Raw genomic sequence first — 12776 nt, 5'->3', positions numbered from 1 at the left:
ATGAAGTAGACAAATTCTTTGAAAGATTTTAATTACCAAAGCTCACTCAGAAAAAGACAGATAACCTAAACAGCCCTGTATCTTAAAAGCTGAGATTATAACTAAAAAAAAAAAAAAAAAGCCACAAAAAAAATTCCCGGCCCAGATGGTTTCAATTGTAATTCTTTGATTGGTAACCACATATTATGGGGAAAATAACACCAATTCCATGCTGACTCTTTCAAAAAACTAAAAAGGAAAAAATACCTCTCAACTATTTCTGAGGCCAGTATTTCTCTATTACCAAAAGCAAAGACATTACAAGAAAACAGAATACTCTCTCTCATGACTACAGTTATAAAAATTCTATTATAAAGAAAACAGTGACAGATTTGGCCAATACATTTTTAAATAATAATAATAAATAGAAAAGTAAAAAATAAAAATGCAAATGGAAACTTGGAAAAATATGAAATCGTTAATTGTTCATTTAAGTCAAAAAGAAAAATTCAAACACCAACAGAAAGATTGACAAAGATGTGACCAAACAACACAAAAGAAATACAAACAGCCAGCAAATGTGTAGAAGAGTTCAGTCTTACCAGCAATTTTTTTTTTAATGTGCCAGGCACTGTGCTAAGGGCTCAACACCCACGACCTTGGTAACTCTCTGCAATAACTCCATGAGAGAGGTGCTGTTATTACCCCTACTCTATGGATAGTGCACCTGAGACAGACAGTGGTTAATGCTACTTACCTACAGTCATATCGCCAGAAAGCAGGAGATGGCCAGAGCCCAGACCCACACTCTGAACCACTATTTCTACTTCTCAACTTCCTACCTCTTGTGGACTTCGCTCTCATTAATTTAGATAACTCACGGGGTAAGTGTGGTATGTTCTTCCTACCCCATCTCCTTGCCATGCACAGTGGAATGGTGGCCCCCAGAATTCCTTCCTTGTTGATGCACACTTTGACTTAGGTCCGTAAATAGAACACTGCCTTGCGTCACCCAGAATTTCTCAAGGTTATGTGATCTTAGTACCCCAGCTGGAGCTCTAACCCTCCTCTCTCTGAACCTGAGATACATCTTACACCTAAGTGCATCACTCAACCTGGTATGAAACCATGCCTAAGAAACACTAGCAATTTTTAAAAATCAATTAAACAAAGGGATGTCTTTTATTGCCAAGTGGGCAAGGACTTAAAAGAAGGACAACAGCCAATGTGGGAAAGCGGGCACCCTCACACAGTATTGTTGAAATATATGAATTGACAGTTTTCTTCAAAGGCAATGTTGGCAACATCTGTTTTTTAAATGGGGAGTAGAGGGGAGAAAAATGGGGGAGAAGAAAGAGAGATGATGACTGATGTTGGTTCTTTCTACCTGATAGATTACAGAAATTTTTCTCAATTTACTCATCCATATTTTATAATGTTTCATTTTTACAACCAACATAAATTTTTTTGTGTGAAATTAAGAAGTTTTCTCAAACTGACCTCTAAGTTGTATGCACAAGAAAAACTATTATATACTACACTGTCTCATTTTATTGGAAATTAAAATCCTTTATTATACTCTCACAAACAAGCAACCCCCAGCAGTACTGACAGCCACAGAGGAATTGTAGCCAAGAACAAAGAGATTTAGGAGAAGAAGGAAGGAGGACTGTGGCCCCGCACAACATTAATGTGAGGATTAAAAGAGGTAAGGCATGCAAAGCAATCAGCACAGTGCTTGACACAAAGAAAGAACTTGATAAACATTAGCAATCATCATCAAGTAATTCTAGGCATTACCAACTATAGGCAATAACTGCTTACATAATACATTCCTGAAATGGTACAATATCAAACTTGTATAAATATTATCATTTCACAAATACTTTTTCTTCATTCTGGTTCAACTTTATGACCATCTTTATGGTTTACTGCTTCTCCTACCAAGACAGAACTCAATGTGTTGAACTCCTTAAAATGCTAGGTCCAGGAAGAATATGACCTAGTCCTTAACTTGCAGAAGCTCAAGATCCTATACAAGTATAAATAAACCCAGATGCAGCTGGGAAGAAACTGACAATATTCAGAAATTATTTTCTATTTACAAGAATCTCTAGGATTCCAATAAAATTAGATCTAATTGCCAGCCTGCTCCCTTCTTACTTTCCTCTCTTGTCAACACTATTCTCAGTAACCTATTTTCGAGTCCAGCCATAACCCAAGAGAAGCCCCCAGTACAGTGAGGTAAACTTCTAAATATGAAATAACTCCCTTACCTGTGAAACAACTACTGCTGAACTAGCCCCGGAAAGAGACATTACCTCTTGATAGTGCTAACCACTACTCCATTATCCATTTTCAAATCAAGAAGCAATACTTCACACGAGCCCATGTCACAAATTCATGGAAGCACTTTTTAAAAGTGATCTGGTTAGAAAAGCACACCGCCCTCTCTTAGACACTGCTTAGACACCAAGTAAAACTTTAGAATGACAAATTTGAACCTTATTTCAAAGCTCTTTATAAGTACAGTTAAGTCTTAGAAAGCATCTTTGTACCAGAAACAATTTCCTAGGAAAATCTTCTGCTTCCAATTTACTTATTCCCCTCCAAATAAAATCTAAGTAGGGCCTGTGCCACACCATGAATGCAAACCCTAATTACTTTGTACCAATAGACTTGGCTTAGGCTATATCTCAAATTCACTGCTGAGATAGGTTTTTATTAGCATATGTTTTGATTCAAATGTATACTGTAACTACATAGGAAAAAAAGTAGTTCTTAAGAACCAAAGTTAGACTGTCACATCATTTTATAATCAAAACTGATTAAGAAAATAGTCACAAATTGTTAGAACTTAAGAGGCTTAAAATACATTTCATTTCATAGGCAAATAATCTAAGGAACTACCTTAAGCTTGCAGAATTTTTTGTTTCAAAAGCAGACCATGTTTCTTTTATCAAAAACTAGTTCACAACCCTTAGTCATACAATGCAGGTGTGATTTACAATAGCATCAAAAAAGAATAAAACATCTAGGAATAAATCTAATAACCAAGGAGGTGAAAGACTTGTACACTGAAAGCTACAAGACACTGCTGAAATAACATAGGACACACATAAGTGGAAAGACATCCCATGTTCATGGATTGCAAGATGTAATATTATTAAGATATCAATATTACCCAAAACAATCTACAGGTTCAATGCAAAACCTATCAAAACCACAATAGCAGTTTTTGCATATATAGAAAAATCCATCCTAAAATCCATATGGACCCTGAGAAAACCATAATTCAAAAAGAGTCATGTACCACTATGTTCACTGCAGCTCTATTTACAATAGCCAGGACATGGAAGTAACTTAAGTCTCCATCGACAGATGAATGGATAAAGAAGATGTGGCACATATACACAATGGAATATTACTCAGCCATAAAAAGAAATGAAATTGAGTTATTTGTAGTGAGGTAGATGGACCTAGAGTCTGTCATACAGAGTGAAGTAAGTCAGAAAGAGGAAAACAAATATTGTATGCTAACACATATATATGGAATCTAAAAAAAAAAAAAAAAAGTTTCTGAAGAACCTAGGGGCAGGACAGGAATAAAGATGCAGATGTAGAGAATGGACTTCAGGACACAGGGAGGGGGAGGGGTAAGCTGGGACGAAGTGAGAGAGTGGCATGGACATATATACACTACCAAATGTAAAACAGATAGCTAGTGGGAAGCAGCCACATAGCACAGGGAGATCAGCTCAGTGCTCTGTGACCACCTGGAGGGGTGGGATAGGGAGGGTGGGAGGAGATATGGCAATACAGGTATATGTATAGCTGATTCACTTTGTTATAAAGCAGAAACTAACACACAATTGTAAAGCAATTATACTCCAATAAAGAGGTTAAAAAAAATCCATATGGAATATCAAGGGAACCCAATAGCCAATCCTGAAAGAAAAGAACAAAAGTTGAGGTCTCACACTGATTTCAAAACAAATAACAAAGCCAGAGTAATCAAAACAGTGTGGTACTAGTGTAAAGAGAGATTAATAGACCAATGGAATAGAATAGAGAGTCCAGAAATAAACTCCCATGTACATGGTCACATGATCTTTATACAAGGGTTCCAAGACAACTGAATGGGGAAAGGACGGTCTCTTCAACATATGGTGCTGGGAAAACTGGACATCCACATGCAAAAGAATGAATTTGGAACCTTATCTTACATCATATACAAAAAGTAACTCATAATGAATATCAAAATGTAAGACCCCAAACTGTAAAACTCCTAGAAGAAAATACTTCAGGGAAAAGCTTCATGACATTGGATTTGGCAATGTTTTCTTGGATATGACATTAAGAGCACAGGCAACAAAAGCAAAAATAGACAAACAGACTACATCAGACTTAAAAACTTCTGTGCATCAAAGAATACAACCCTAAAAGGCAACCTACAAAATGGGAGAAAACATTTGCAAATCATCTCTCTGATAAGGGGATAATATCCAGAATATATAAAGAACTACTACAACTCAACAACAAAAATAACCCAATTAAAAAATGGGCAAAGGACTTGAATAAATATTTCTCCAAAAAGGATATACAAATGGCCAACAAGCATATGAAAAGATGCTCAGGACTTCCCTGGCAGCACAGTGGCTGGGAGTCTGCCTGCCAATGCAGGGGACATGGGTTCAAGCCTTGGTCCAGGAGGATCCCACATGCTGTGGAGCAACTAAACCCATGAGCTGCAACTACTGAGCCTGTGCTCTAGGGCCCATGATCCACAACTACTGAGTCCGCGTGCCACAACTACTGAAGCCCACGTGCCTAGAGCCCATGCTCTACAACAAGAGAAGCCACTGCAACGAGAAGCCCATGCACTGCAAGGAAGAGTAGCCCCTGCTCGCCGCAACTAGAGAAAGCCCTCGCACAGCAATGAAGACCCAACACAGCCAAAAATAATTAAATAAGTCTTAAAAAAAAAAGAAAAGATGCTCAATATCACTAATTATTACTGAAATGCAAATCAAAACCACAATGAGATATCACCTCACATCTATTAGGATGGCCACTATTAAAAAGAAAAAGAAGTAAGTGTTGGCGAGGATGTGAAGAAACTAAATCTTTGTGCACTGTTGGTGGAACTGTAAAATGGTGCAGCTGTAATGGAAAACAGTATGGCAGTTGCTCAACAAATTAAAAATAGAAGTACTATATGATCTAGCAATCCCACTTCTGGGTATATACCTAAAAGAAGTAAAAGCAAGATCTCAAAGACACATTTGCCCACCCACGTTCACAGCAGTATTATTCTCAATAGCCAAGAAGTGGAAGCAACCCAAATGTCCATTGGACAATGGATAAACAAATGGATAAACAAAATGGAAAAATGATATATATATGTGTGTGTATATATATATATCATTATATAAATATATACATCATTTTATAAATATATATCTTTATATAAATATATATTATATATATTTTGTAAATATATATATCATATATATAATTATATATATATGACATATATATACACAACAGATTATTCAGCCTTAAAAAGGAAAGACGTTCCATCACATGCTACGACATGATGAACCTTGAGGACGATATGCTAAGTGAACTAAGCCAGTCACAAAAAGTTAAACCCTGCACGATTCCACTGATATAACGTATCTAAAGGAATCAAATTCACAAAAAACAGAAAGTCGAATAGTGGCTTCCAGGGGCTGGGTGGAAGAGAAAAATGGGGAGTTGCTGTTTAACGGGTAGAGAGTATCAGTTTTGCAAGATGAAGAAGTTCTGGAGACCCATTGCCCAACAATGTGAATATACTTGACATTACTGAACTATACACTTAAAAATGGTTAAGATGCAGGGAATTCCTGGCTGTCCAGTAGTTAAGACTCCACGTTCCCAATGCACGGGGCATAGGTTTGATCCCCGGTTGGGGAACTAGGATCCCACATGCCACGCAGCCAAAAAAAAGGTTAAGATGGTAAATTTTATGTGTTTTATTTTTTACCACAATTATATATAGAAATAAATAAAATGAGTCTGATGCTGTATCATGACAGACCATGTCAAGGATCTTCTTAGACCTTAGACATTTTTCACACCTTTGCCCTAAGTGCTATATTCAACAAAATGAATCAAGAGTTATCGTTTTCTAAAAATCTTTCTAAAGCAATCACAAAGGAATGAAAGAAAAACTGATCTACTACGGATGATAATGACTGCCTAATCCAAAAACACCTTCATAAGAATGAACAAAAGCACCAGAGATGAACTTCTGGAGCTCCTAGACTTCTCACGGAAGTCTGAAAGAGATTTCACCACTGCCAAAAGCTGATGCCACTACAAGCCTTTGGATTATCTCCATTTCCTCTGAAGACAGGGCCAGCTTCTGAGACTATTCCACATGTCTACACTAACTTGTCGCACCAATCTAGAACTAAGAAGTACATGAATTCACAGAATGCAGTGTAATTTCAACCTAAGCAATATACCAGGTACCTAAATCATCAAGAGCTAAGAGTCGAGTCAGGGGCTTCTAATACCAAATACCTGCTCCATGGATCATCCATTCATGAATTTCCTTGGTTTCCTTTTAAGAATGTGCACGATCCAGATGGCCTGTGATCATTTTAATGGTTAAGAAGTTAATAGAAAGTGATATAGATGTTTACAGTTGTTAAAAAAAAAATTCACCTCACTTGAATACTTAACACATTGGTTTTGCATGAACTGGCAGGACTGTTCTTTATCCAGCTGGTATACAAGAGAATCTACTACCTTAAGTACTCATTCAGGATTAAGCAGCTCGACTCGGGAGAGATGGCTTGCAAGGGAACCCTAGCTCAACTACCTACCAGCTCTGTTACCTTGGGAATATTACTTAATTTCTCTGTGCTTGCTTCATGATCTATAAATTGGGGCTTTATGAGGATGTGAAATATTAAAATCTAAAAGTAACAAAAGTGATGGTTTAGATAAGTATATGTTACTCATTTTAGTTACAATAGAAAGCAACATGTAGGGAAGAAAAAAGTAGTGTTGCCCTATGTCTTACTGTAGCAGAATTGCTAACACCTGCATCCAAGTTCAGAGTTTTACCTGTACTGTGGACTCTCAATCCAGGTTTCAGATATGAGAAGGGGAGGATAAGGTCATTCTCGGTGGCCCTCTGTTTAAAACTGAATGCCTGTTATGTATTAATACACACTGCAGATGTTGATAGAGGTTCTGCCCCATAGAAATTCCAGACTGGGTGAAGAATGACACCCATAAAACAATTTAAGGAGCTAAACAAGGCAGTATATGATTAAGTGTCAAAATGAATAACAGCTGAGTAACAAAAACAATGCAAATTGAGAGAGGGGACTGCAGGACTTTAGAGAAGTGGAGAGAGTTGGGAAGTGAGGGCCTAGGGCAGTGCCCCAGGCAGGAGGCCGGAGGCGGTGGGAGAGCTGCCCAAGAAAGTTAACAGACACTGATGCCACTCGGTAAACGGTCAAAATCGAGACCAACGTGGCACAGAGAATAATCATGGCATTAATAAAAACTGGGAAACCAGAGGTAGCGCCAAAGAATTCTGCTCTGGACATGTGCAGCGTGTGCTGGTGGCCAGATGTGCGTGAGAAGGAAGACAGCCAACGGGCAGCTGCAGAGCAGTGACTGACAACAGGGCAGGATGATAACCAAGAAGTACAAAGTCACAGAAACGAAGGAAGAAAAGTTCCAAGAAGCAGCTATCAACAGTGCCTGATGCTGCTTACAGCAGATAAGGAAAAATTCAGCCAGAGAAAAAAGGCCTCTCCGCGTGACAAGGCCAATCAGAAAGCTCAAGCTCCATGCAGATGAAGGAGAATTTCTAGAAGATCAAAAGCACCAACAATGACTTCATTTTCCCCCAAGAGTAGCTTTGCTTGTTACTACTCTGGATGATAACAAATTAGATGATTTCACACCTACTCCCAAAAGCTGATTTTTTGGGCAGGTGTCTATGGGGATGGCTGCAAGCATGGCAAAGAGGAGCAAAACTGTCCTTAGCGAGAGAAAGAGAGAACACACTTTTTCCAACTAGAGGATTCCAAGGATCCAGGCAGTAGCAAACAGCTTTTCGTAAAAGCAAGCAACGAAAGTTCTTTAGTGAAGCACTATGAATGAATATTCTACTTACTAGGCCCTAAATTAAAAAGTAATCACTCTACCCCCATGCAAGGATTAAAACATTTCACTCTTAAGAAAATCACTCTTAAAAAACATTTTTAGGGCCTCCCTGGTGGCGCAGTGGTTGGGAGTCCGCCTGCCAATGCAGGGGACACGGATTCGTGCCCCGGTCCGGGAGGATCCCACATGCCGCGGAGCGGCTGCGCCCGTGAGCCATGGCCGCTGAGCCTGCGCTCCGCGACGGGAGGGGCCACAGCAGTGAGAGGCCCGCGTACCGCAAAAAAAAAAAAAAAAAAAAAAAAAATTTTTACATTATGAAGTAATAATTTGATTAGAAGAAAGCAAATACCACTCCTGACCAATTCTACCATCCTAAGACAAAAAACCTAATCAAATTAGGTTTTTTATCTCTTTTCTTCTGGCCTTTATTCCTAAGCACTTTGTTCATATGCTTCGGAGAGAGAACACTTTTGTACCCTCCTTCTGCACTTCTGTCACAAATACAGCTTTAATTTGTGCACGAAACTGAAGTATCTGGTAGACAAATTTAAAAGTCCTAAGAAAGACTGTCAAACTTCGCCCTGCCATAAATCGCCAATTAATGATAAAACATGTGACACAAATATAAATTGTCACAGACTAAAACAATCACATTCCTGCAAATTTATCCAACTTTATATTTACTAGATGCATAAAATGTAGCTCTTCATTCATGATAAATTAAAAGACAACCATGCCCTCCAAAAACACATTTCACAAGGAAACTATATTATACATGATATATGATGCTTTTTTCCAAAAGCTCTTATTTGCTTGTAATAATGAATGGGCTGATTTACAAATAAAAATACCACTAAAAGTTATACGTTTAAGATGTACACACGTATTTTCACTATATATATTTTAATATATTTTCATTACACACACACACCCCTATTTTCATTCTTCTTAATATCTAGATCTTAGCTTCAAGAAAAATCTTGACCCCAATCCAGAATAAGCAAGTTAGTTGTAGTAATTACAGTAACTTCCACCTCTGGCAACTCTTTCAGAGGTCCTTACAAACTGTAGAGCAGAGTCAAAACATCTTCAAAGGTCCCTTTTCTCTGGACTAGTGAAACACACCCCCATAGATCAGTGAAGGCAAATGTTAAGATATAGGAGTGTTAAGACATACAGGATGTTAAGACAAAGAATGGTTCACGCTTCTGACTTAAAATTAACAACATCTAGTCCAAACATGAAAAACTGCACTAGGTAATCTAGCTATTTTTGCTGCTTTCCTTCCGAAGACAATGAGTTTTATTTTGTTTTGAAGATTTTTTAGTGAGATTCTGCTGCAATAGAAATATGCTAAAACACAAAATGCCCAGAGAAACATCATTAAAATTGCAGGTAAGCCTTAACTTTGAAAAATTATGCCGGTTTATACTGCCAAAATAAACACAAAAAGTCCTCAGGATGTAAATGGACAAAGTGAACTCAGCTACCTTCAGAAATCTGCCCAGATTTTCTGGAAAAAAAACCCAACAGCATCCTTTGCGGGGTGAATGGTGCCAAATTTGCAGTATCACATTCATGTAAGAAAATCAATCTCACTACTACTCAAACAAAAACTACCAGAATCTGATCAGCAAGGAGGCTGAAAGCACTGGCCATTTTTGGAGCTACCTTCATGGAATATTTGATTAGAGCCAGATCCATTTATGATGGACAGAGTCCTTGTGTTCTATATTAGTAATAATTACCATCAATACCTTGAATAGCTAATTTCTCCATCCAAATTGTTCATCCAGACAAAACATGGGCCACAAAAGGTGTCTGATTCTGCCAGGACCTCTGGCTGATTCGACCACATCTTTTCATCCTTGTACACCCTGGCACGTATTCTCCTCCCTTAACCCTTACATTTACGGGTATTAGAAGAGGTGTATTAAAACTTATAAACCATACAAAAGGGAAACTGGCAAATATAACCTAGGCTGACATTTCTCAAACAAGGGATTTGTTTACTTAGGTATACAATGAGAATTAGCACATAAAATGGCTCTTGGAAAAATAAGCAGCAGGATGACAATACAAACTTAATGTTTTACTAGCCTCAATCATTTTATTTCCCTGTGCTAATGACCCATGAGTATAATCAATCACTCAAACAAATGTTAAATGCCTACTGTGTGCCTGGCACTGTGCAAGGTAAGCAAAGGCAGAGAAAAAGCGGGACACAATACCTGCCAAGGACTACCTTACACTCAAGGAGACATTAACTTATCGTACTATTTCAGACTTACTGGACACCAACTACATGCCACGCTGTGCTGGGCACCATGGCCACACAAGAACCAGCTGCAGATCTGTAACCAAAGATGAACTATGACAACCCCAGGCCTGACTAGTCCTAAAGCAGCAAAATTTTATTCAGGAAATAATCTTGCCTCTGTCAATTAATCCTTTCTACAGATGGCAATTCTCTGAATAACTTTCACCTATGTTAACCCAGACTAAGGTTGCTTAGAGTTAAGTGAGAGGATGTACTGTTCTGAGCAAAAAAATAAACAGTAAACTGAAACACACTGCACTTTAACATTAATTTGGTTTGCTCTGCTGTTGCCCTCAGTAACAATAAAAAGCAAGTGACTTTAGTTGTAAAGAAGAACATCAACCTTAAAGTCATTGCGGCAAGAAATTATTTTCTTTGCAGTGGCAGTTTAGTGTGAAACAGAAGCTAAACTAACAAGTTTTGCTTAGCTTTTTAAAAACCATTCACTTTTAGTGATTTCTTCATGAAGGCTCTGTGGTCACTCACTTCCCCAGGCTCAAAAAAACACGGAGTAATGACAAAATTACAGATCTGGTCTTCTAGGTTACAAAATGATGTTTTAACCCTGTAAAAGTACCGGTGTTACAGTCATACAATACTAACGAGAGTTTTAAAAATAGGGGTCAGCCCTTAACTGTAAATTATAGATAAAGGTTTGCAAACTAGAAACTTGACATTGGTTTTTAAAGTCTTTCACATTAAAGACAATGACACCCAATTAAGTATCTTAAAACATGTAAAAAATATAAACAGACTTTCAATAGCTCGCTAAGCAGAATTGTACTATAGAGAGAGAGAACTGTTAGCTAAACAATCATCAATATTGCAAAGCGATACTGAAAAGGGAAGCTGAAAAAACAAGATTCCTCCTCCCAAAATGTTTGAACAAATGCAAAGTAAAATTCGGTAAGCTGTCTTGAAGCCTTTCCACCACTCTCGCTATTTTTACATTTTAAAGTGAGCTCTGTTCGCACGCCGCTATTAAAACCGCAACCAAAAAAAAAAGTGTCCTCAAATTTGCCTATTAACAGCAATCAAGTCTAAAAATATGCCCCTCCTACCTAGTGAGCCAAGTGGCAACAATATATGAGAACTCAGGAAGTTTTGAAACGGCAGTGACAGGAGACAACAGGGAAGACGAGGGGAAGGAATCACGGAGAACAAGAGCAACTCCGTGCGGCCAACGCCGCGAGTTGGCATCCGAACCTTAAGTTCCCGGCTCGGGACGGGACTCGACCAAGCAACTTCGTGCCGGACCGAGCCCCGCGCTCGGCCGCCCTCCGAGCCCAGAGCCGCGGCCCTTCCTCCCCGGCCGCAGCCCGGCAGCGGCCTCCGCGAGGGCGCGGTGACAGCCGCGGGGCCGGGCCCGGGAGATGCCGGCCGGCTGACACCCACCTTCCTTCTCGGCCCGCGCCGCGGCCACGACGAGGGTCATCACCAGGTGCAGCGCTCCCAGGAAGCCGGCGGCCGCGCTCCGCGGGCCCCCGCCGCGGCTGGCCGCGGGCTCCAGACCGGCCCCGGAGGACGTGGAGGCGGCGGCGGCTCCTGCTGCTCCTCCTCCGGCCCGCTTCCCCATCCCTGCCGGCCGCGGGCCGCCGCGCTCGAGATCCGGCGCGGTCCTTCTCGGCTAGGCGGCGGCGGCGCGGGAGCCGTGGTCCGGGCTCTGGCCGCGGCGCCGGGGGCGAGAGCGTTTCTGGGCCCAGGGCTCGGACTCCGGGCGTGGGTCTGGGTCCGTGCGTGCGTGTGAGCAAGAGTGTCAGTCACGGCCTCGGCCTCTGCATCGCTTACGGAGAGTCGAAGCGGAGAGGCCGCGGGTCAAGCACAGCGGTCGGCCATACTGGAAACGGGCACGGGCCGCGGGCTTTGGGCGCTGGCCTGCGAGGGGCGGGGCGCGGCCCTGGGCACCGCCCCCGCCGTGTCGTCACCTGGGCGGCCCGCCTGGCAGTCTGCCCGCCCCGGGGTCCGTGGGTCGGAACTCGTCGTCCCGCCCTCGGAGGCCCACGGCTTCAGTGGCCAGGCGGGACGAGGGCAGCACACCCCCAACCCGTCACCCCTGGCCGGCAGGGGAGGAGGAGGAGGGAGGCAGGCCAGGGCCCAGCCGCCAGGACTTATGATGGCGGTTCAGGCTTCACGGAGGTAGTGACGGCGATCACGTGCGGACCGGGAGGCCTGGCCGCGCAGCCGCCCTGGTACGGGGGCGGGGCCGGGGCCGGGGAGGGGCTGCGGAGCGCTGGGGCCGGCTGGGACGCTGCTGTGAGTAGGGGACAAACCCCTGCATCCCTGGTACTGCAATGCGAGA

At 41.3% G+C, this 12776-nt stretch overlaps 1 protein-coding gene across 3 annotated transcripts in view; it reads right to left on the bottom strand.

Moving 5' to 3' along the window:
* TMEM131 (transmembrane protein 131) overlaps window positions 1-12553 on the bottom strand; it is a 192575-nt gene extending 180022 nt beyond the window's left edge. For 2 of the 3 annotated variants that reach the window (XM_030838891.2, XM_030838892.2), the window contains exon 1: window positions 11873-12552. In XM_030838891.2, the coding sequence (XP_030694751.2) occupies window positions 11873-12053 (181 nt within the window). In that variant the 5' untranslated portion in view covers window positions 12054-12552. Of the gene's footprint in view, window positions 1-11872 lie in introns of all 3 variants that reach the window. The other variant, XM_030838893.2, reaches the window with a different exon arrangement.
* Between the last annotated feature and the right edge of the window lie 223 nt (window positions 12554-12776).

This window comes from Globicephala melas, chromosome 12 (assembly GCF_963455315.2).
Source record: "Globicephala melas chromosome 12, mGloMel1.2, whole genome shotgun sequence".
Lineage (NCBI taxonomy): Eukaryota > Metazoa > Chordata > Mammalia > Artiodactyla > Delphinidae > Globicephala > Globicephala melas.
Note: the sequence above shows the minus strand (reverse complement) of the source record. Positions and strands in the feature narration are given on the sequence as shown.